At 37.2% G+C, this 21,277-nt stretch overlaps 1 protein-coding gene and 1 pseudogene across 1 annotated transcript; both read right to left on the bottom strand.

The window, feature by feature from the left end:
* Nucleotides 1-4,716: 4,716 nt before the first annotated feature.
* LOC149172964 (uncharacterized) lies at nt 4,717-5,424 on the bottom strand. Its single transcript, XM_089426520.1, has one exon. It carries the CDS (start codon nt 5,422-5,424, stop codon nt 4,717-4,719), a length of 708 nt encoding a protein of 235 aa, XP_089282646.1.
* Nucleotides 5,425-5,561: 137 nt separating this feature from the next.
* LOC149172963 (putative disease resistance protein RGA3) overlaps nt 5,562-21,277 on the bottom strand; it is a 30,815-nt pseudogene continuing 15,099 nt past the window's right edge.

Below are 21,277 nucleotides of genomic sequence, written 5' to 3'. Positions count from 1 at the left end.
CATGAGTCACAAAGAAGTGGCAAGTCACCTTCACTAGAGACGGAGGAGGAAGAACTTTCAAAGCAAGGCGATGGAGGAGATGAGGGGCAGAGCACCCCCTTCATTTTGAAAAAGCGTGGAAAGGGGCATCTGGAAGGTCCCCGGAAAAAGAAAAAAGCAGATAAGTCACAGGGTGATCAATTGGTCTTGATGGAGGGCGATCTCGATGAGATCAAGGATAAAATAAGGGACACTACAACTAAAGTGTTGCAATAGTTTGAGCAACAATATATGTAGACGTTGGGGAGCGTCCAAAAGGATCTGTGCAAGCTGCAGATCCAAGCAAGCAGGGTACAAGTGGGCACTCGTCAAGGGAGCGCAAAACGAGCGAGCCTGACACATGGGACGACTCAAGTAGCCGAGTTGGTAAGAACCCTCGACCTTAGAACTATTGCATTATCAGAAGGGTCCCTTCACGCGAAGTCAGCTGATGATCGCATCATCCTAAGCACAATCAAAAACATCAGGCTGAACATAATAGCGCTCCCCAACGAGATCCTCGACGTGTTGCATGTAAGAGCCATAGAGGAATTGAGAGCTCGGTAGTAGCGCACTCTCAATTTCAATCAGTGAATACAAAGTGAACAACGAGCATATGTTCGCTGAGAAGACGAAGGCCTTAAAAGAAAAGGAGACGTTGCAAGCACAGAGTTCCCAACTGGATTCCGCAGTCGCAGAAGCATGCAGGACAATGCTTGAGCTTCATATCCCTGAGGATGCATAGCCATAAGTGGAGATGAGAAAAATAGTCGATGGTGTGTGCGAAGCCAAGGCAAAGGTTAACCAAGTTTAATTTGAACTCAATATGAAGATCACATAGCTGCAGTTAAAGTTGCAGCCCACGACTCTGCTTGAGGTCTGAGAGTAGCCCAGAGCCGCCATAAAAGAAGGAATGGCCACCCTGGATGCCACAGTTGCTGAATATTCGACATTATTCGAGCAAGCCATAGAATTAGTGACAAACTTGTAGGAGGATCCAAACCTCCAGACACTAAATACAGATATTAGGGAGCTGCAGTGGCAGTATGATGAAGTTAGGGCAATGACGTGATCCATTACACCAACGCATCATCTAGCCAAACTATAAGAGGGGAAGCAACTCCTCGCACAGGTAGAGGCGACACAGAAGGAGGCCTTGCTAAAGTCTAGCCTACAACCATGGTTGGAAGAATATTAACAGATCACGACAACCATCAAGGATAAGCTGAAGGGCTTGCAGCCGATGCAACAAACAATGAGGCTAGTCGCAGAAGGCCCAGCTATAGAGAATTTAGTCGACGAGGTCAAGTAGGTAGCCATGGAGAGTGTTGCCGAGGTTGCAATAGTTCAGGTGGAGTTGGGGGATATTCACAACATGATCATAGTGCTAGCCGAGTGACTCAAGGGAAAGTCGCGATCTTTGTGTTGGGGGCCTGTTGGGATGGGGTCCCCTGGGTTAGTTTTGGGGTTAAAATAACCCAAGTTTTGATGTATTTTTTGTAAATGATGTAAATTCTCCATGATTTGGGGATGAAAAGTGCATAGATGATTAGGAGTCAAAGGGGTTTTAGCTCCTTGTTTATTTAAAGGTTGAGTCGGCTTTGAGATCCACCCATGGTCCGAGGACCATGGGATTGTATAAATAGGTGTGTCTTAGAGAGTCTAAGGCATGTTATAAGATAATCTTAGATATAATGGGTCAGTGAGAAGAAAGTGATAACACAAAGAAGTGGGTCAGATAGGAGAGAAAGGCTCAGCAGCTGAGTGTGCAGATGCCTAGGTAGAGTCCACAACTGAGTGTGAAGAGGCCCAGGTAGAGTCCACATCTGAGTGCGCGGACCCCTATAGCTGAGTGCACATGGTAGTTTTGAGTTTGTATTCTGAACTGTAAATCAATAAAGAGATGTTTCTGAAGAAATCTTATGTATTACTGTTTACTTTCGCTTATGACATAAGTTGTTGATGAATAATATGTTTATGGAATATTGATCTAATGATGAGCAATCCTCTTCAATAAGACTAAGTAATTGTACACAATGCATGTTAAGTACTTTCGCGAAGACTCAGATGAATTCTGTTATGTTTAATGATAACCTAAGTAGATATGCACAAACACTAATTTAGGGTTGTTTTCTAGTGAGCGTAAGTGGATAAACTGATTTTTAAGGGTCTACAAAGACCAATAATAGACCTTCGCAAAGGTCTAAAGTTTGTTTAAATAGAGTTGCAGTACCGAGCCCTAAGGGCTTATAGATCTGTATGAAGGCAGATCTAAGTTGATAAAAGACATCACACTGATCTCTGGATGCAGAAACTTGGTTTCAGCACCTCCCCATATTGCTTTGGGTGAGACTGCAGCCTGCACTTCACAGGTTGTTGCTGAAAGGGCTAGTAGTGTAAGGTTTTGTTGGTTGGCGCAACTAACTCTGAACCTGGGTCAGGACCCCCTAAGCCAACAAGGTGTCCATTTTCTCATTAACATTTTTTGTACCCCTTTATATTTTTTCATTAATTTGAGCTCCATTTTTTACACATACCAATATAAAAACTCTTTTCCTCCTATTATATGCTCAATATATTATGTCATTTTTTCCTCAATATTTATCCCCGAATATGAATGCACGTGGTATGGTATTTCTCCCCTGGTGAAGCCATTTTGTGTAGATTCCATCTTCCAAACCCTACCCATAATGAATTTAGCATCCAAATCATCCTATAAGATGAGGTGAATCCACCCCTTGGCTAAAAACTACACAAACAAGGGGTTTTAAGCACCAACCTCACCTTTAATTTCCCCGAGGTTGTGGGAAAAGTAGAGATCAACTTTCTTCATGATTCGACCCACCACTGAGGTCAAACTAAGGCCATATTCCTTTTGTAAAGCAATATTTGTGATTAGAGACCAAACCATCTATAATTCCTCATTTTGTTTCATACAATGTTCCTTTTTTCATTTTCCATGAACTTTACTCTATCCTTTTCTATCAAGGCCTCCAACAGAGGCATAAAATGAAACTTTACCTAGATTTTAAGCATTAAGACCCTCATTAAGCAACGTCTCATCATTTTCTTATATCAAAACAATGCTCATTGTTGGGATGTTCGAAGGAATGTGGGGTGGGAGAAGTGTATGATTCACCTTGGGGAAGAGAAGGACTTCATTGTAACCATGAACCTCTAATACACCAGGGAAAGTAATAGAACAACGGGGAACAAACCCCAAATCATAGGGTTCTTTGAACTGTGACTAAGAAACCAACGACATAGAATAATCAACGCTTCATGAAAGCAACAAAATCCCTTGGGAGCCCTCAACAATGACATTACCACTGAGCCCCTATCCAATTGAAAATCAACAACAGAAAATGGTAAATTACCACTAGGTGTAAGGGACATTGTGATACATGGGGCTAAGAAACCTAATGAAGTTGAGAAATCTGATTGAAACTAGCTAAGAGCCCTCCCATCCTGAGTCTCGTGACTAGAAGACACCAGTTGGGCCCAAATGACCTAAAAATATGAGGTGTCCACCACACAATCCATAGAAACCTTGTCCCCCATAGATGGGGGAAACTCCTTCCCACGTTTGAATAAATTTTGGACAATGACCTCCAACACAAACCGCTCAAAGCCCCAACAAAACCCTCGAAAACCTAGTAGGAAAAAGAAGGCCAAAAGTGCTAAAAAACAAGGCGAATAATTGTAGGTTACACATAAAAAGTTGATAAGACGCAATCATTATCCGATAGAAACTCCACATCACTCTAGGGCGTGTGCACAAACAATAAAACTAAAACTTTGAGGAAACTACCATTGTTATTGCCCTCTTGCGCCCACTCCCTCTTTCATTTGTCACATGAATGTACTCTTTTATTTTCTAAAATTATTATTTATGCTAGTAACAAAAATATTTATTTAAATTTTTCATAGATATTCATTACTTTACATTTAAGTAAATTAAATTTACTTAAACAAAAAAAGTCTAACATTTTATTTTAATAATAACAAGTTCACTTAATTTTATTCTAAGTTTTATGAAAAACTCAAATATTGAATATAGATATTCCTAAATATCAAAGCATATTTGTTTTACATTTTTTTAAAATAATAATAAAAATTTTAATCACTAATTATTATCTTGCAAACATTAAAACTTCAATTTAAATTACAATTAAAAAAAACTTATTTTCGATATTACAATTAAAATCAATATTTAAATCATTATAAAAAGTAAGAAGTATTTTTAAAAATGGTTTCACAATGTTAATTTTATAAGTTTTCCCCAAAACTATATGTCAGGAAGATAAAAAATCACAAACATGATAAAAAAAATAAATTAAATTACATTTAAAATTAAAAAATTCCACATCTCCCTTAAACGATTTTAAATGAAAGCCCTTTAAACTCACTGCAAACGCCTTTATATGACAATGATATTTCTATAAAAATGTGAAGACGTTAAATACCTTGAAATTGTAAAGGATTTAACAACGACAGGAACTTAGCAGGCATTTATATACACCCACGCTGTGTATAGAGACCCACAATAATTTATTATATGAAGTCTTCACTCTTCCTTGTCTCTTGGAAATGGAAAATGGTTTCAAAATAAAGTATGTTTAATGTTTGTCTTTGTACAATAGGCTCCTTTAAAAAAAGCAATATTTATGACTAAGTAATCTTATCTCTAACTATCATTCATATCCTCCACGTTTCACACCACTTCCACTGTGATCTTAATTCCGCGGTCCAAATCATCGACCTGCATGTGTACTCGAAGCCCTCCAAATCATCGACCTGCATCTGTACTTCTACTTCTTTAAGATTTCTCAGTTTCATTATTAAACACTGCAAGATTCTCAAACACTTCAATTTCGGCATTGCATCCTCTTGGAACGAGGGAATGCTTCTCCATAACATAAAATCTTCTATGAGCAGCTCTTCCAGTTTGGTAAATGCCCCTGCTTCCCCAAACTCATTTGGAAATTCATTGAAGTCTGGATTCCAATTCCAGTGCAAGTGTAGCTTTTTTAGATTGGCAATATTTTCTGACCCTCTAAAATCTGCACTGGAGTTATTTGCTGGCCCAGATAATGATAGCTCCATGAGATTCTGAAGCTGAAAACTCCACCTAGGAACCACGCAATCTGTAAGATGAACTATTTCAAGGCGTTGCATGACCTCCATGTCCTTTGGAAGACGAAGGGTTGTACCACTAGTAGATTGAACAGAGAGGGTCCGCATCTTTGTCATGCCCCGAAAAGTCCCCTCGTCCTCAAGTGTAACATCATCACTATTTGATGTAAAGACATTATTAAATATAAAGAATATTGATAGGTGTCTGAGATGGGTCAATCCTTTGAGATCCCTCAATTGATTGGCACGGGCACTGGCACTGCGTGACATTCGAAAAGTGAAAGTGAGATCATTCAATGTTTGTAGATAGAGGAGCTTAGATATACCCACAAGGCAATATTTAAAATTCCCCACTAAATTCAAATGTACAATATGTTTTTGCTTCTCTATCGCTTGATGCAGCTTTTCTACAAAGTATCATTAAGATCCAGAAACTGGAGCTGCAGGAGACCACTCAAGGATTTGGGCAATTTGCTAATATTTGTCCCAGATAAGTTCAGATACTTTAAAAGCTTTAAATTCCCAACAGAATTGGGCGATGCTGTGATGGAAGTTCTACTTAAATCTAACACACACAGATATCTCATATTGTCAAAAAAAACTAGGGGAGATTGATGTAAGAGGGCCATTATCATATAGCAATAGACTTTGGAGCTGTGGACACTAGATGCCCCTTTTTATTGTAGATATCTCATTTTTCATCAATGAAATTCTACGCAATCCTCGGCACTCTTCGGCTGGCATGCTTTCCAATTGTCCTCTGGGTTTTATCAAACATTTACTTTTCTCGTCAACAGCTAAATCATGCAGCAAGTTGTGCATTTTGTAACTGTTTACTCGCCCATTCCAATCAACCTCTGAAACTTCGATCAGGGATCGATCAATAAGTTCTTCCATGTAGGAGCAACCTACATCATATGCTTCTTGTAATTGTACAAAAACAAATCCCTGAGCAATCAGACTCTACTTCAGTATTCTTAGGATAAACAGAGCAGTAAAGAAAACAAGGCTTTAGATGATGAGGAAAAGCCTCGTGGCTGAACTTCAATGACGGCATAACGCGGTCACTCATGCCACGTGTTTTATTTAGATGAAGAAGGGTATCTTCCCATTTATTAGGAATATCACTTGCCAAATGTGCCATATGAGCTCCTATTGTTTTTATGGCAAGGGGCAGTCCGCCGCATTTTTTTACAATTTCGCAGGCTATCCTCTCCCCTGCCTTGGGACATTGGTGTGGATCATCTGGGAAAGCATGGACGCAGAATAAGCGCCAACTGTCTTCTTCTGATAAACTACTTTTGTGGAGAATTTTATCTTCAGCCCACAAGTACTTTGCGACATTTTCATGGTGGGTTGTCACCACAACCTTATCTTTGGTTCTAGATGGCAAATCAATGTCCTGCCAAGAATATTTGTCCCACACGTCATCAACAACAAATAAACAACTTTTTTAATCTAAAAATCTGTCAATCTTCTCTCTAAGCTCCTCCTTGCTTAGGTTTGTCAACATCTTATCATTTAGCTAGTTGGCCCCTTTCTTATAATTTTTCCGGTTGGCCAAACTTTAATCGTTTCCTTCGAAGTGCTTGGCTCTCTCATTTCGCTCAAATTGCTTCACCATATCACGGAGAAGTTCTGTAACTGAGAAACTCTAACCAAACCTGACAGTCGAAGCGTTTATGGACCACTTCGCTGTTGAAAACATGTTGGAGCAGAAGAGTTTTGCCCTGCCCTCCCGTGCCCACAACGACAATGACTCGAGGGTTGTCTTCCTTCAATATCCATTCAGTAATCACTTAAATATCGCCGTCCATGCCCACAATCTGTGATTCTTGAGGATGAGCATATGTTCTTTGCGGCATTTCTATAAAACTATTTGCATGCCTTACCTGACCATGAGCATTCACATCTAAAGCAGAAGCAAGCAATTTGTAACGAATAAAATATATAAATAATATAAATATAATATAAATGATAATAATCATAAATAATAATTAGTTAAGCAGTAATTAGGTTGAAGAGGCATGTCTAAATGAGACATGACTTTTCATGAAGGGACACTTCCCTGATATATAAGCAAGCCTCTCGTTCTTATTTGTAAATCATTCTTATTCTTATTCATATATTTTAATATAATATTTATATCCTCAATGGATAATTTCATATTCCAAGTTTTCTTGAGTAATTAATTTGTAGAAGGAACTTTGTTCGCTTCATTTGGTATCAGAGCAGTTTGGTCCTCTAGGTTGCTTAACCGGTGCACAGAGCTTGTTCTTCAATCCAAGTCCTTGGCTATCGAAATTCGTCAACCTTGCTGCCATACAATTGATGCATTTTGCTCAGAATTTGGGAGTTTCTCCTTTTCTCCGTTTTTCTATGCCTTTGGCCATAAAAAAAAAAACCAAAAAAAAGAAAAATATAAGTAAATAAAATAAAAGAAGAAGAAGAAGAAAAAAAAGTAAAAGAAAAAACAAAACGGATACAAAATCTCATACCAAGTATATTTAAAACTTTTTACGTGGAGAAGCCCGTGGTTTTAAAAACAACCCATGGTAATAGCCCATGGTATTTTAAAAGTTAAAGAAAAAACAGGGATACAAAAGCTCTTACGTGAAAGGTAAATATTACTTTTTACTTAAAAAGTATTGTGAACATCGTGACCGTGTCATATGAAAAGACGTGACCTTTATATTTATTAAGTGTGGTGACATCATAAAAGTTTATATTAAGTGTGACTTTTATATTAAGTGGGGTGACATTAAAAGTTATCAAGGGAGTAATTAAGTATATAAAAAAGGGACCAATTTATTATTTAAAAAAGGAAGTGAAACTATTATTATTATAAGATAATAAAGTTATTTTGAAAAGGGGTTTTAATATAAAGAAATACATACATATATAGGGCAACAATATAAAGGAGTATATTTTTAATAAAAGGGTATTCAAGTTTTAACAATCCACATTAAAGGAGAATATTTGAAAAATATATATAGAAGAAATAAGTGATATTTTATAATAAAAATAGCTCCAGTTGACATATTGTTTACGTAAAAACATCAAGGCAAAAATGGAGACTAGTAATGAAAGGTTTCCTGAAACCTATAGTACATGTGTTTACACACTATTTCAAATCAAAGGATCACTCGCAGGAAGAGACATCATAATCTCTATCTGTCCTGCTGAAAGAAGTAATTATGTTAGTCCTAAATGTGCTAACCAATTGGTGATTCCTGAATCAAATATAGTTGAAACAAATATTTTTGGCAAACAATATGACATAAGCAATCTACACTTAAGTATTGGAGATTACACTTTTACCTCACAATTCACTGTGAAAACCTTATATTCTAATGATAGTGACATTGTTTTGGGATCACCATGGATGGAAACTCTAGGTTCCTTTATTCTAAATACAAAAGAAATGTTTTTGACATTTTCTTACAAAAAGAAGAAAATAACGCTCCAAGATTTTACACTGGAACCAAACTTAGTAACGCCAGAAGATATCTCAAATATTTCAAGAGTGATTTCTCAAGAAGGTAAAAAAGTATTACAAAATATGCAAAACGAAATTAATAAAATCACTGTTGATAAAAATGAAGAAGTTTCCCGACTTAAAAACCATAGTGAAAAATTGCTGACACAAATTAAGAAACTTAAAAAGGATAAGAAGTCATTAGAAAACTAGGTACAACAACTTATCAAGAAGGAAACATCAAATGTAGGAATTCAAGTTGATGACAAAACAACAAATACCGATCCACTGAATATGACAACTCAAGAAGACAAGGCAGTTGAAGAAACGACACACGTAGATGTTGCAGTTCAGACAATGAACATCCCAAGTGAATGTTCCATAACCATCTCAACGACATCTTTGCCATAAGAAAATATAAAAAATGGCACATGCCCAGTAAGGAGAAATCAAACCAAAAAAGTTCCATATTGGCATCCGAATCATGAGAACAGACGAATCAACCATGCTACGTATCAATACCATTCAGACCAGAAACAACAAATTGATGTTCCATATAATAGTGATGTAACCTCAATCTAGTCTTATGCTAACAAGTCGTTACAAAATTCCAGTGACCACAATACTATATAGAAGATTAATCTGGGATGGTATGATCCCTTTCAGTGCGACAATTTTGTTTGTCACTTAGAAGATCATATCAGCTTATATTGACGAGGATGACTATTCCGAGAGAGAAAGACTTTCGAAGCAGAAAAAGAGATCAAGCCTTTTTCATCGACAAGCTTTGAGGACAAAGCTATTTGAGGAAGGACGCAATGTAACGAATAAAATATATAAATAATATAAATATAATGTAAATGATAATAATCATAAATAGTAGTTAGTTAAGTAGTAATTAGGTTGAAGAGGCATGTCTAAATGAGACATGACTCTTCATGAAGAGACACTTGCCTGATATATAAGCAAGCCTCTCGTTCTTATTTGTAAATCATTCTTATTCTTATTCATATATTTTAATATAATATTTATATCCTCAAAGGATAATTTCATATTCCAAGTCTTCTGGAGTAATTAATTTGTAGAAGGAACTTTGTTCACTTCACAATTTGAGATTTTCAGTATTGACCAAATGGATCTGCTTGAGTCGTTCTTTTAATTCCCTAATTTTGTGGCCCATATTTCGCCGTAATTTCAGTTTGGCAAAGATGTTATCAGCTGCTCCACATTCCTCTAGTAGGTACTCAGCATCAGCAACAAAATCCTCAAGACTCTTAAGCCAATTGGCCACTAAACTGGAGTTCTTTTTCTCTCCGGCATCCATCAAAAGACATTTAATGGAAAGAAGTTGCTCACTAAAAAATTCAAAATCCTTTCTGAAATTAACAATCAGTGATAAATGTTGGGAGAGTTTGTCTACGACCATAGGAATAAATTTGCCTATAAGCACGCTAACAACAACTTCTTATGCCATGCTTCCTTTGACCCTCGTAGAATAATTATTGCACGATATTAGTGTCCTCTCTGATTTTGTAGCAACTCCAAGTAAAAAAAGGAATGAAGAGATTATTAGTTGGTACAACTAGCTAGAAAAAGAGGCCAATCATTCCATCGCAACAGGAATAATATTTGGAAGGATATTCCATGTTACGCCACGCTAGCAAGAGAAGCAAGTAGAGTGAGAATGAAAGGCTATTCCCTGCCACACCACATTAGAAGAAGAGGCAAATAATTTCAAAAGCTTATTCCATGCTCCACCAATGTAGAAAATGAGGTTAATCTTTCCATCTGAGCAAAATTAAGAATGAAAAGTTTTACCATGTTCAACCACATTAACAAAAGAGAGACACATCAAGTTAGCAAAAAGGAAAATGATTCCTATAATTTATAAATTCAAATAAAATAAATTTTAATATAATTAAATATTTATCAACATAAATATTATAACTTAATGACACTAAATATTATAAAATAATATATTATAAAACTTCAAAGTGATGGCAATGAACGAATTAAAGTCTCATTTTCAAAGCATCTGAATTGATTATTGATTAAGAAAGTGAAAAAACTGTTGGAATATTAATTCCTACTTGTCTCAGTTGTGACTTTCTATGTAAAGAGTTTGTTCCTATTCTATAGGAGTGGTTTCCCTAGTTTGGTGTGTGGTTGAGATATTCTCTCAACCAACACATTGTATGTCCAAGATAGTTTTCCTATCTTGAGACAATACTCCTGTATATATGTAATTGCATATCTGATTAATGAAATATAGATTCCTTTGTAGAATTTTATCATGGTATCAAAGCCTTGAGGCCCTGGACCCTCCTGGCTAAGGGAAATAGGAAATAGGGAGTATATACCTTTGTTATTTCTTTTTGTCCATATAAGCCAAACGAACCTGGCGCAGACGAGGCCTAGTGCTAGAGGGGGCTGAGAGAAAGCATGGATCTCTGTTAGACAAGGCCAAGAGCGCTGAAACAGTGGAGGGACTGTCATGTTGTGGATTGAAGACCCGTGTGGAAGACTCATACGTATTGTTGAGTTCATGTTGAAGCGAGTGTGGTAAGGGTTGCTGATCTGCTGGTGCGTGGATAGATTAGGATTGGTTGGTGCGATTGAAGAGCAGCTGGAGCACATGAGTTGGTGGATGCGTGCTCAAATCCTGAAGAGGTAGAATTATGGCCGATCAAAACCTTTAAAATTGCACTCCAATACAAGAAGTCCTATGATCCGGACTGCTCCAAGGCGAGAATCTGCGCGCACAAGATGGACAGTAAAACTCAGATCTGCCTATGGCAGACGAGGGTTCCAAATACGGGTTTCCAAGGGGCGTTCTGATCCTTTCAGTTCCTTACAGTCATTCTGGTCCTCAATTGTAGAATTTCAGATTTCTCACCAACCCTATAGATAGGAGGTCCGTGAAAGATGCATTGAAACTTCGAGTTGCTGTGAGTCACGGTGGTATCGATTCGAATAGCAACCACGAAACAGATCGACACCGGTGCGATCAAGAAATTGACGGGAGCATGTTGTGTCGATGCAGAGCATGCTGCAATTCTTCTACCATACGATCTTTGTTCACCATATTGAGGCTCTGGGCGTGCTCGACCATATCATTGAGGATGTTGGCATTGGCCATGAGGGAGTGAATTTCGTCGACGACCTACAAATAATATCGCAAATTGGCAGTGGGAGGTGCCCAAAAGGGACATCAATTCCTTGGCGGATGAAAAGTGTTCCTCCAGGTGGGCTTGTAAGTGGCGAATCTTGAGGGAGAAGCGGGAATCAAACTTGGACAGAATGCCCAGCATGTCGTGTGTAGTGTTGAGTTTGTCCATGCTAAACACTATTTGCTTGTCCATCCATTTCTGACAGCGGCTTTCTCAGACTCTGGTCTGACACTGACATTCCATTTATTTCACCTCCGTCCAACTTAGACACTGACTTGGCATTTCACTTATGTTTTTTCTCTGTGACGGCAATCTTGCTAACATGATGGAAGAATACGAGGGATTCACGTGGCTGTGGGTTTTCCTATTCTCGACCATGGAGGGTTATGATGTCTGGGTCGTCTGTATCAAAGGAGGCAATGTTGATCAGAGGAGGATTTGATGTGAGTTCATGAATAAGGCAACAACTGCAGGATTAGGAGAGCATTCATTTTTTTTCAAAGTAATTGAGAATGGTGGTAGAAAGGAAGCCTCATTCTCTTCGGCAATAATGGTTGTCTAGATTAATGGACTTTCTGTTCTTCATATTAATGTTTGCACCTCTGATATTCATTACAACATGTTTGCTGGTTTGTAAAAAGTTGGATTCTATCAAACGCATAAAGACGGTTGCTGGGGAAAATCTAAAACTTATACTATCCCCCAAATTAGTATTTGCTTGGTAAAATGAATTTTTTTTCTTGATTTTTTTTGGGTTTTATAACTGAGACATGTTGAGCTTGATCAAATTAACATGTAAATGCTATTTTGTTAGAATTGATCACTCTAACAATGGAAAATTGAAGTTGGAAAGATTCAAGAGGAAGACACCAAGATTGGATATGTTTTTTCTAGAAGAAATTGGTGAAGTGTGACAGTAGCAGTGGATATTAGTTGGGTGAAGCAACAGAAGATGGACAAACAAGATAAAATATTGTGTTTTTAAATAAGTCATACTCATTGTATATGTCACATATGTTAGTAAGAAAGTCTAGGATGTTTGTAGTGGTCGTTGTAAAGTATGTACCTAGTAACTCCAAGAGATGGAGTGTGAAATGTAAGCCTTGTAAGGCATGTCTATCCCCATACAGTTCGTGGTAATCTAAAAACCACTTTGTATTTGTAGTGTCGATTTTTGGTAAGCCAGAAACCACATGTAAGAGTGAAGTGGGACAAATATTCCTGTTGGCATGGTTTAGGGTTAGCCGAGAGAACCCTTGGCTTGGTTAAGTCAGGTCTTTGGTGAGCCTTAGTAGCTGGAGTACCCTAGTGGCAGGTTTGTAGCCCATAGTGGCTGGAGTGCCCTAGTGGCAGGTTTGTGGCCCAAAGTGGTTGGAGTGCCTTAGTGGCAGATTTGTGGCCTAGAGTGGTTGTGGTGAGCCTTCGTGGCTTTGTTGAGCCTTTGTGGCTGAGTTGAGCCTTGATGGCTTAGAGCCCTTCAAGTCATGGTTGAGGGTGATCCGATAAAACCCAGAGCATGGTTATGGGTAATCCAAGAAAACCCATGATGATATTGGAGGGGGATTTACAGGTACAGGTACAGGTACTAGGCACATTGTAACTTGTAAAGAATATTATTTTTGTCTTTAAAAGTGTCTGAATACCCTCCAAGACCAAGTCAGCCTGGAAGCTGGAAAGTCAACCTAAATGAAGAGCCACGTCCACCCTTGAAGAAGCCTTTATATAGAGGAGAGCTCATCCTTCATTTGGAACACTCACTCATCACTCATTCTTGTGAAGAAGAGGAAGGAGAAGGAAACGAAGAAAAGGAAGGACAAAGAATATTTGTTTTTGGGCTATTTCTCTCTCTCATGTGCTAAAGAGTACTACAGTTTTTGCATTGACCTAGGGTATCCATCTACAAGTTTGATCTTGGAGAAAAGGAGGCAAAGAGGTCAAGCGATGGTCACCAAGGGTCTCTCTCATTAGTGGAAATTTTAGCCTAAAAGTGCCCATGAAATTTTTATGTAATTTCCATGTCATAAAATGTAAAACAATCAAAATCCTTTAAATTTAAAAATAGGTGCATGCAAATATTTTGAAGGGAAAGGAAGAAAAACTACTTTTTTAAATTGTATTTTTGGCTTATCTCCTTATGGCTTTACTCAAATTTCAAGTGTAGGCACTCGTTGGATGCGGAATTAAAATCAACATCTAATTAGTACCCATTATGCATACTTTTGATTATACCCAAATTGATAAAAATGGAACATACATTAAAAAAGCATGTTCAACATGACTTTTCATGTATCTTCAATTTTTATCATTGTGGGTCTTCTCAAAAGTATGCATAATGGGTACTCGTTAGATGTGGAATTTAATTATGTATCCAACGAGTGTCTACACTTGAAATTTGAGTAAACCAATAAGGAGATAAACCAAAAATATAATTAAAAAAAAATTGTTTTCTTATTTTCCCTCGAAAATTCATATCTCTTATTTTATCATTTTAACTATTATTTTATTATTTTTCCTTAGGAGGCCACTTTTAGGCTGAAATTTGCTCTAATACAAGCTTCAGGAGTGAGGGAAAGGCAAACTAAGGCTAGAAGAGGGCTCTGGAAGAAGATCAAAGTTCCCACATGGCAACAACAGTTGCAGGAGGTCTAAAATTTCATATCTACAATGGGAGGCCAAGAATCTTGCAACAGGAGGTCGAGGAAGTGTTACTGGAAGAGATTTGACTAGGTCTGGCTAGATTGAAGTTGGAACATCATCTCAAGAGCTTGGTCTTAGTCTATGTCTTGGTCTTGGTCTTGGAGGGTATTGGTCTCAGTCGTAAGGTCATGGAATTTGTCAATTGAAGAATCTATAAGGAAGATAAGAGATTTAATGGTTTTTCTCTCAGGAGGAGAGGTGTTAGCCCTAGCTTGTAGCCTATATATTGTGTCACTATTCTTATTATTTTTAGTAGTTGTTTGATGCTTCACACATATAATAATAAAGAATAATGTTAACAAGTAAAAAGGAAACACAAACAATTATCAATTTAAAGAGAATTAATCATAATCATTGCCCTATTGAATTCTCAACATGGGATCAGAGCTAGGTTGACTAAGGGCATCATGAAGATCTCCTCTACGTTGAATAAGTTCATCAAGAAGTGTTCAAAGATAGCAAGCTAATTCAATAAAGGAATCATGGAACAATGGAGTCTCTTATTCTCTTCAAAGGAGGAAGTAATCAAGGAAAAAGATGAAGGTCTCTTCTTGGCATTCATTGGCACATTCCAAGATGAAAACATTTGGGTAATTGATAGTGGTGCATCTAGGCACATCATAGGTCATAAAAAACAATTTAATACCCTATCAAAAGGAAAATACTCTTATTCAGTGGAAAACGGAGACAACAAGAGCTATTCCATAGAGCTGGAGAATGGAAGAAATTTTCACCTCAACAACATTCTCTTTCTTCCAAGTTTGCATAAGAAATTAATTTTCATTTAAAATTTAGAATATAAGGGAGCTAGAGTAACCTTCATTGATGGAAAGGTTGTTTTATGGAGTAAAGACTCAAGTATAGAAAATGCTAGAGCCATTGGTATTCGAGAAGGAAGACTTTACAGGCTGATATCTCTTATAGTTCAAGCCTTGGTTCACATTGAAATCATCCCATATGAACTATGGCATAAGAATATTTGGTCATCTTCATTTCAAGATCCTCCCATATCTAAACACCATATTATATGGAATATCTAAGTTGAATGAACACCATGACAAAGTATGTAAGAGGTTTGCATTGGGGAAGAATACCAAGAGACCATTTGGAAGCAATGCTTCACGGTCAAAAGAAATCTTGGATCTCATTCACTTCGATGTGTGTGGCCCTATGAATCCAAAATCACTTGGAGGCCATCTATATATGTCACATTCACAAATGACCATTCAAGAAAACTTGGGTTTACTTAATGAAAACCAAGGACAAAGTATTCACAAAATTTCAAGAATTCAAAGCTAAAGTAGAGAACCTTACAGAAAGAATAATCAAGATATTGAGATCTGATAATGGAGGAGAATATGCATCCAAGGAGATTATAGCATTCTATAAGGAATCTGGGATTAAAAGGAAGTTGATAGTCCCATATAATCTCAAGAAAAATGGGGTTGCAGAACGAATTTAAAACCGAGCCATTGAAGAAAGTGTAAAGGCGATGTTACTTGATCAAGATCTACCAAAGTTCCTATGGGGAGAAGCTACCATGATAGTTGTATATATTCAAAATCGAAGTCCCCACAGGTATCTAGACAACAAGACTCCCGATGAAGTATTCACTTGGAAGAAACCGACTGTGGATCATCTATGTATCTTTGGGTGTCCCATATATATTCATATACCAAAGGACAAAAGAAAAAAGTTGGATCCATCAGGAATGAGAGGAACATTTGTTGGTTACAACAATTCCTCTAAGGCATATATAATATACATAAAGGAAGGACACCATATACAAGTAAGTAGAGATGTCATATTTAATGAGAGTATTGCTTTCAAGAAATTGAAGGAACTTCCCATGGACGTAAAACTTCCAGTATTTGAAGAAAAAGTTAACATGGGCCAAGATGAAAATCATCATGAAGATGAGGGTCCTAGTGAACCCATTCAACCTATGGTCCTCCCCAAATCAAGAAAGAGACCAAATTGGTTGAAATATACACTACTTGATGTAGAAGGTCATGGGGCAGTGAAAGGCTCATTTAGAGAAAGAAAGAAACCAAAGAGATATTATGGGTATGTTGAATACATGACAAAGCTAAGAGAAGTTGAACCATCCACTTTTGAATATTTTGTCAATCATTAGGAATGGAATGATGCCATGAATGAAAAGTATCAATCCATAATGAAGAATGGAGTTTGGGGCATCATATCAAGGCCCAAAAACAAACCTGTGGTAACTTCCAAATGGATCTACAAGATCAAACATGCGGCAGACAAAAGTATTGATAAATATAAGGCAAAATTTGTGGCTAGGGGTTTCTCTCGACAGGAATGCATCAACTATGAAGAGACATTTTCTCTGACAATAAGGTATACATCGATATGTTCATTGATCTCCCTGGAAACATGGATGGGATGGAACATCCATCAAATGGATGTCAAGATTGTGTTTCTGAATGGGACAATAGATGAGGAAGTATATATAGAGAAACCCTTGGGATTTGAAGTTAAAGACATGAAGGCATATGTTTGTAGATTGAAGAAAGAATTATATGGCCTCATGCAAGAACTAAGGGCATGGTATGCTAGAATGGATACATACCTACAAAGAATAGGCTTTACAAAAAGTTTTTTTGATCTGAACTTATATATCAAGTTTGTAGATGGAGAACCTGAAATCTTTCTTCTGTATGTAAATCATCTTCTCTTGACAAGTGTAGAAGGTCGAATTGAAGAATGCAAGAAGCAATTAGTAGCATAATTCGATATGAAGGATCTGGGGCTGATGAATTACTATTGGGACTACAAGTTTGGCAAGGAACTAATGATATTTATCTAGGTCAAGGGAAGTATGTGATCAAGATGTTGAGGAGGTTTTATATGATGGACATCAAACCTATGACCACTCTGACGATCACTAACTTAAAGAGACTAAGGAACACTAAATCGAGCCCGGTGGATCCTTCCCAATATAGACAACTGAAAGGCTCACTGATGTACTTGGTGAATACTCGACCAGACATATGTTTTGCAGTAAACATTCTCAATCAATTCCACATGGAGCCTAAACATGATCGTTGGATAGTAGCAAAGCATATACTGAGATATCTACGAGGAATTGTCCACTACTTCCTGAAATATGATAGGAGGAATGATGTCCACTTGGTTAGATATAAAGATTCCAATTAGGGAGGCAGTGAGTAGGGTGGAAGGAGCGCTACAAGAGGATGTTTCAGTTTGGGATCCTCCATGATCTCATGGATGAGTAGAAATCAAGACACAATTGCTTTAAGTAGTGTTGATATTGAATATGTTACAACCTGTGAAGTACGCAGAGAAGCAGTTTGGTTAAGGAATCTACTATCCAACCTATTCGAAGGACCGACAGACCCTACAGTGATACATTTTGACAGCACCAGTTGTACACATTTGTCTGAAGACCCTACATTTCATGGAAATACAAATCATATAAACAACAAGTATCACTACATTAGGGATATAGTAAAAAATGGCATGTTGCAGCTACATTACATCTCCACTGATGAACAGGTAGCTGACATATTGAAAAAATTTCTTCCTAACAAGAAGCTTTTGTACTTGAGAGACAATCTATGTTTGATTGATATATCCTCCCTAGTTGAGAGGGAGAGATAAGCACATCATTCTTGTCTTCACTTGGGAAGACAAAATGGAGGATTGGATAACCATCTAGCATTTGATACTCTTTGAGTATATGGTTAGGCATCTAAGAGAAGAGTAGTCATGGATCAATATTCTTTGAGGACTAGCTATCCAAGATAAGAATAGTCCAAATAAGGTCACATTCGGTGAAAACTCGAGTGGAGTATGTACCTTGAGAGACAATGATGATGGTGTCTATAAATCATTGGTCTCGCTATCATTGTGCTCTGATCTTGTGGAGAAATAGAGTTGTTAGTCAAGGCCTTTATATGTGACAATGTTGGTTGATATGATGCTAGAAAAATGGGTTACTAATCCAACTCTTCTTATGAGATCTCTTTAGATTGATAATGTTCATGTACCTCTTATGAATAACTCCCTAGTTAAGAGGGAGTGTTGAAAAATGTGTAACTAGGTTTGGTCTTCATAAGTATGAAATTTATTTTTGATTCTTGTAAATTATAAAATGAAAATAAATTTTATTATTATTATTATTTTGGAGCATGGGTTTCATGCTCAAGTTATTTTATATTATAGGTAAAGCACCCATTGGGTGCTTTTGGGGTTTATCCTAGGTTAAGAAGTCAAAAGAATCATTGTCATAAGTTTAAGACCCCACTAGGAACATTGTAACTTGTAAAGAAAATTATTTTTGTCTTTAAAAGTGTCAGAATACCCTCCAAGACCAAGTCAGCCTGGCAGCTGGAAAGTCGTCCTAAATGAAGAGCCACATTCACCCTTGAAGAAGCCTATATATAGAGGAGAACATGTCCTCCATTTGGAACACTCACTCATCACTCATTCTAGTGAAGAAGAGGAAGGAGAAGGCAGCAAAGAAGAGGAAGAATGAAGAAGACTTGTCTTTGGGCTATTTCTGTCTCTCACATGCTAAAGAGGACTAGGGTTTTGTGCTAACCTAGGGCATCCATCTATAGGTTCGATCTTGGAGAAAAGGAGGAAAAGAGGTCAAGCGAGGCTCACTAAGGGTATCTCTCAAGCTCTAGGAGTGAGGGAAATGAAAGAGAAGGCTAGAGGACTCTAGAAGAAGATCAAAGTTCCTACATGTGGCAACAACAGTTGTAGGAGGTCCAAAATTTTAGATCTGTAGTCGGAGGCCGAGAATCTTGTAGCAGGAGGCCGATGAAGTGCTATTGGAAGAGATTTGTTTGGGTTTTGGGCTATATAAAAGTTGGCACATAATCTCGAGAGCTTATTCTTGGTCTTGGGGGGTATTAGTCTTAGTCGTAAGGTCATGGAATTCGTCAATTGAAGAATCTATAGGGAAGAGAAGAGATTTAATGGTTTTCCTCTCAAGAGGAGAGATTTTTCCCTGACTTGCATCCTATATACTGTGTCACTATTCTTATTGTTTTTGGTAGCTATTTGATGCTTCGTGCATATAATAATAAGGAACAAAGATAATAAGTAAAAAGGAAACACAAGCATTTATCAACTTAAAGAGAATTAATCATAATCACTGCCCTATTGAATTCTCAACAGTGTTTACGAGTGATTTAATCTATATGGTTACACTAACAGTTATTAATTATCACAACCACAACAGTAAATGTGGTTAATATACACTGACCTCATTTTCGTCCTTTTAAAATTAATGGCTCAAGCACAATCATTCATTTTATAAACCCACTTATTGACATTTTTCCATTTGTTGTATGATAATTTTTATGTTAATTTCAAAATTATATTGGGTAACTGTGAAAAGGTAAACATGTATTCACATGAAGCCATTTCTTATGTGATAGTTTGCATGGTAATTTCATAATTCTATTAGGAAAATGTGAAAATTTAACATGTATTCACATGATGCTATTTGTTATTTAATAATTTTTCATGGCAATTTCATAATTGTATTAGGTAAATGTGAAAAAGTAAACATAAATTTAGAGATACAAGTTGCTTAATATTTGAAATTCGATCCATTGATGTTGAGGAGATGATGAGGATATGTCGACATCTTTCATTTATGACCATAAGATAAAGATTTGGATTAAAAGAGTGTTAATTTGGCAACTCAGTGACAAATTCCAATCATGAGACTAGACTCCTCTTTCCGAGAGGACCAATTTTATCTTTGAGTACTGGATTTGGTCAAGGGGAACTATATTTTTGAAGTGAATCCCACATATTCACAAACAACCAGGTTGGCCCTAACAAGAAATCAGAAACCCTTGGAAACCTATAAATACAAGTGACCTCAACCTCATTTGGACATGATCATCAAGCATCCCGTTCTTCTCTTCTTTGGATTGGTCCACACAAATCTGAAGTGGGTTTGTGGAATTTGTTTTGTAGAGGTCCGAAATTACAAGGTTCAAAGTTAGCATGTCACATGTTTGATTAGGGTTTTTGGTTTCCAGTCACATCTTTTACACAGGGAATTTTTGGTAATAACCAAAAGCATGCAAGCTCATCCATGTACTTGAAGCATCTCAGCCGCATGCATAACTCTCCCTCCATGCAATTAGGATCTAGGGTTTCAATTTCATAATTGTATTAGGTAAATGTGAAAAAGTAAACATAAATTTAGAGATACAAGATACTTAATATTTCAAATTCCATCCATTGATGTTGAGGAGATGATGAGAATATGTGGACATCTTTCGTTTATGACCATAAGATAAAGATTTGGATTAAAAGAGTGTTAATTTGGCAACTTAGTGACAAATTCCCATCACGAGACTAGACTCCTCTTTCTAAGAGGACCAATTTTGATCTTTGAAGTACTGGATTTGGACAAGGGGAAGTGTATTTTTGAAGTGAAGTCCACATATGCACAAACAGCCAGGTCAGCCCTAACAAGAAATTAGACACCCTTGGAAACCTATAAATACAAGTGACCTAAGCCTCATTTGGACATGACCATCAAGCATCTTGTTCTTCTCTTCTTTGGATTGGTCCACACAGGTCTAAAGTGGGTTTGTGGAATTTGGTTCGTAGAGGTCCAAAATTACAAGGTTCAAAGTTGGCATGTCACATGTGTGATTAGGGTTTTTGGTTTCCAGTAGCATGGTTGACACAAGGAATTTTTGGTAATGACCACAAGCACGCAAGCTCATCCATGTGCTTGAAGCATCTCAACCGC

This window comes from Pinus tabuliformis, chromosome 4_2 (genome assembly GCF_031772625.1).
Source record: "Pinus tabuliformis cultivar Carrire ecotype Pingquan chromosome 4_2, CPIR1, whole genome shotgun sequence".
NCBI lineage: Eukaryota > Viridiplantae > Streptophyta > Pinopsida > Pinales > Pinaceae > Pinus > Pinus tabuliformis.
This window is presented reverse-complemented; position numbering and strand designations above follow the sequence as displayed.

What these genes read in the sequence shown, in the direction of transcription:
- LOC149172964 (XM_089426520.1), bottom strand. Translation starts at nt 5,424, where the DNA reads ATGTCACGCAGTGCCAGTGCCCGTGCCAATCAATTGAGGGATCTCAAA.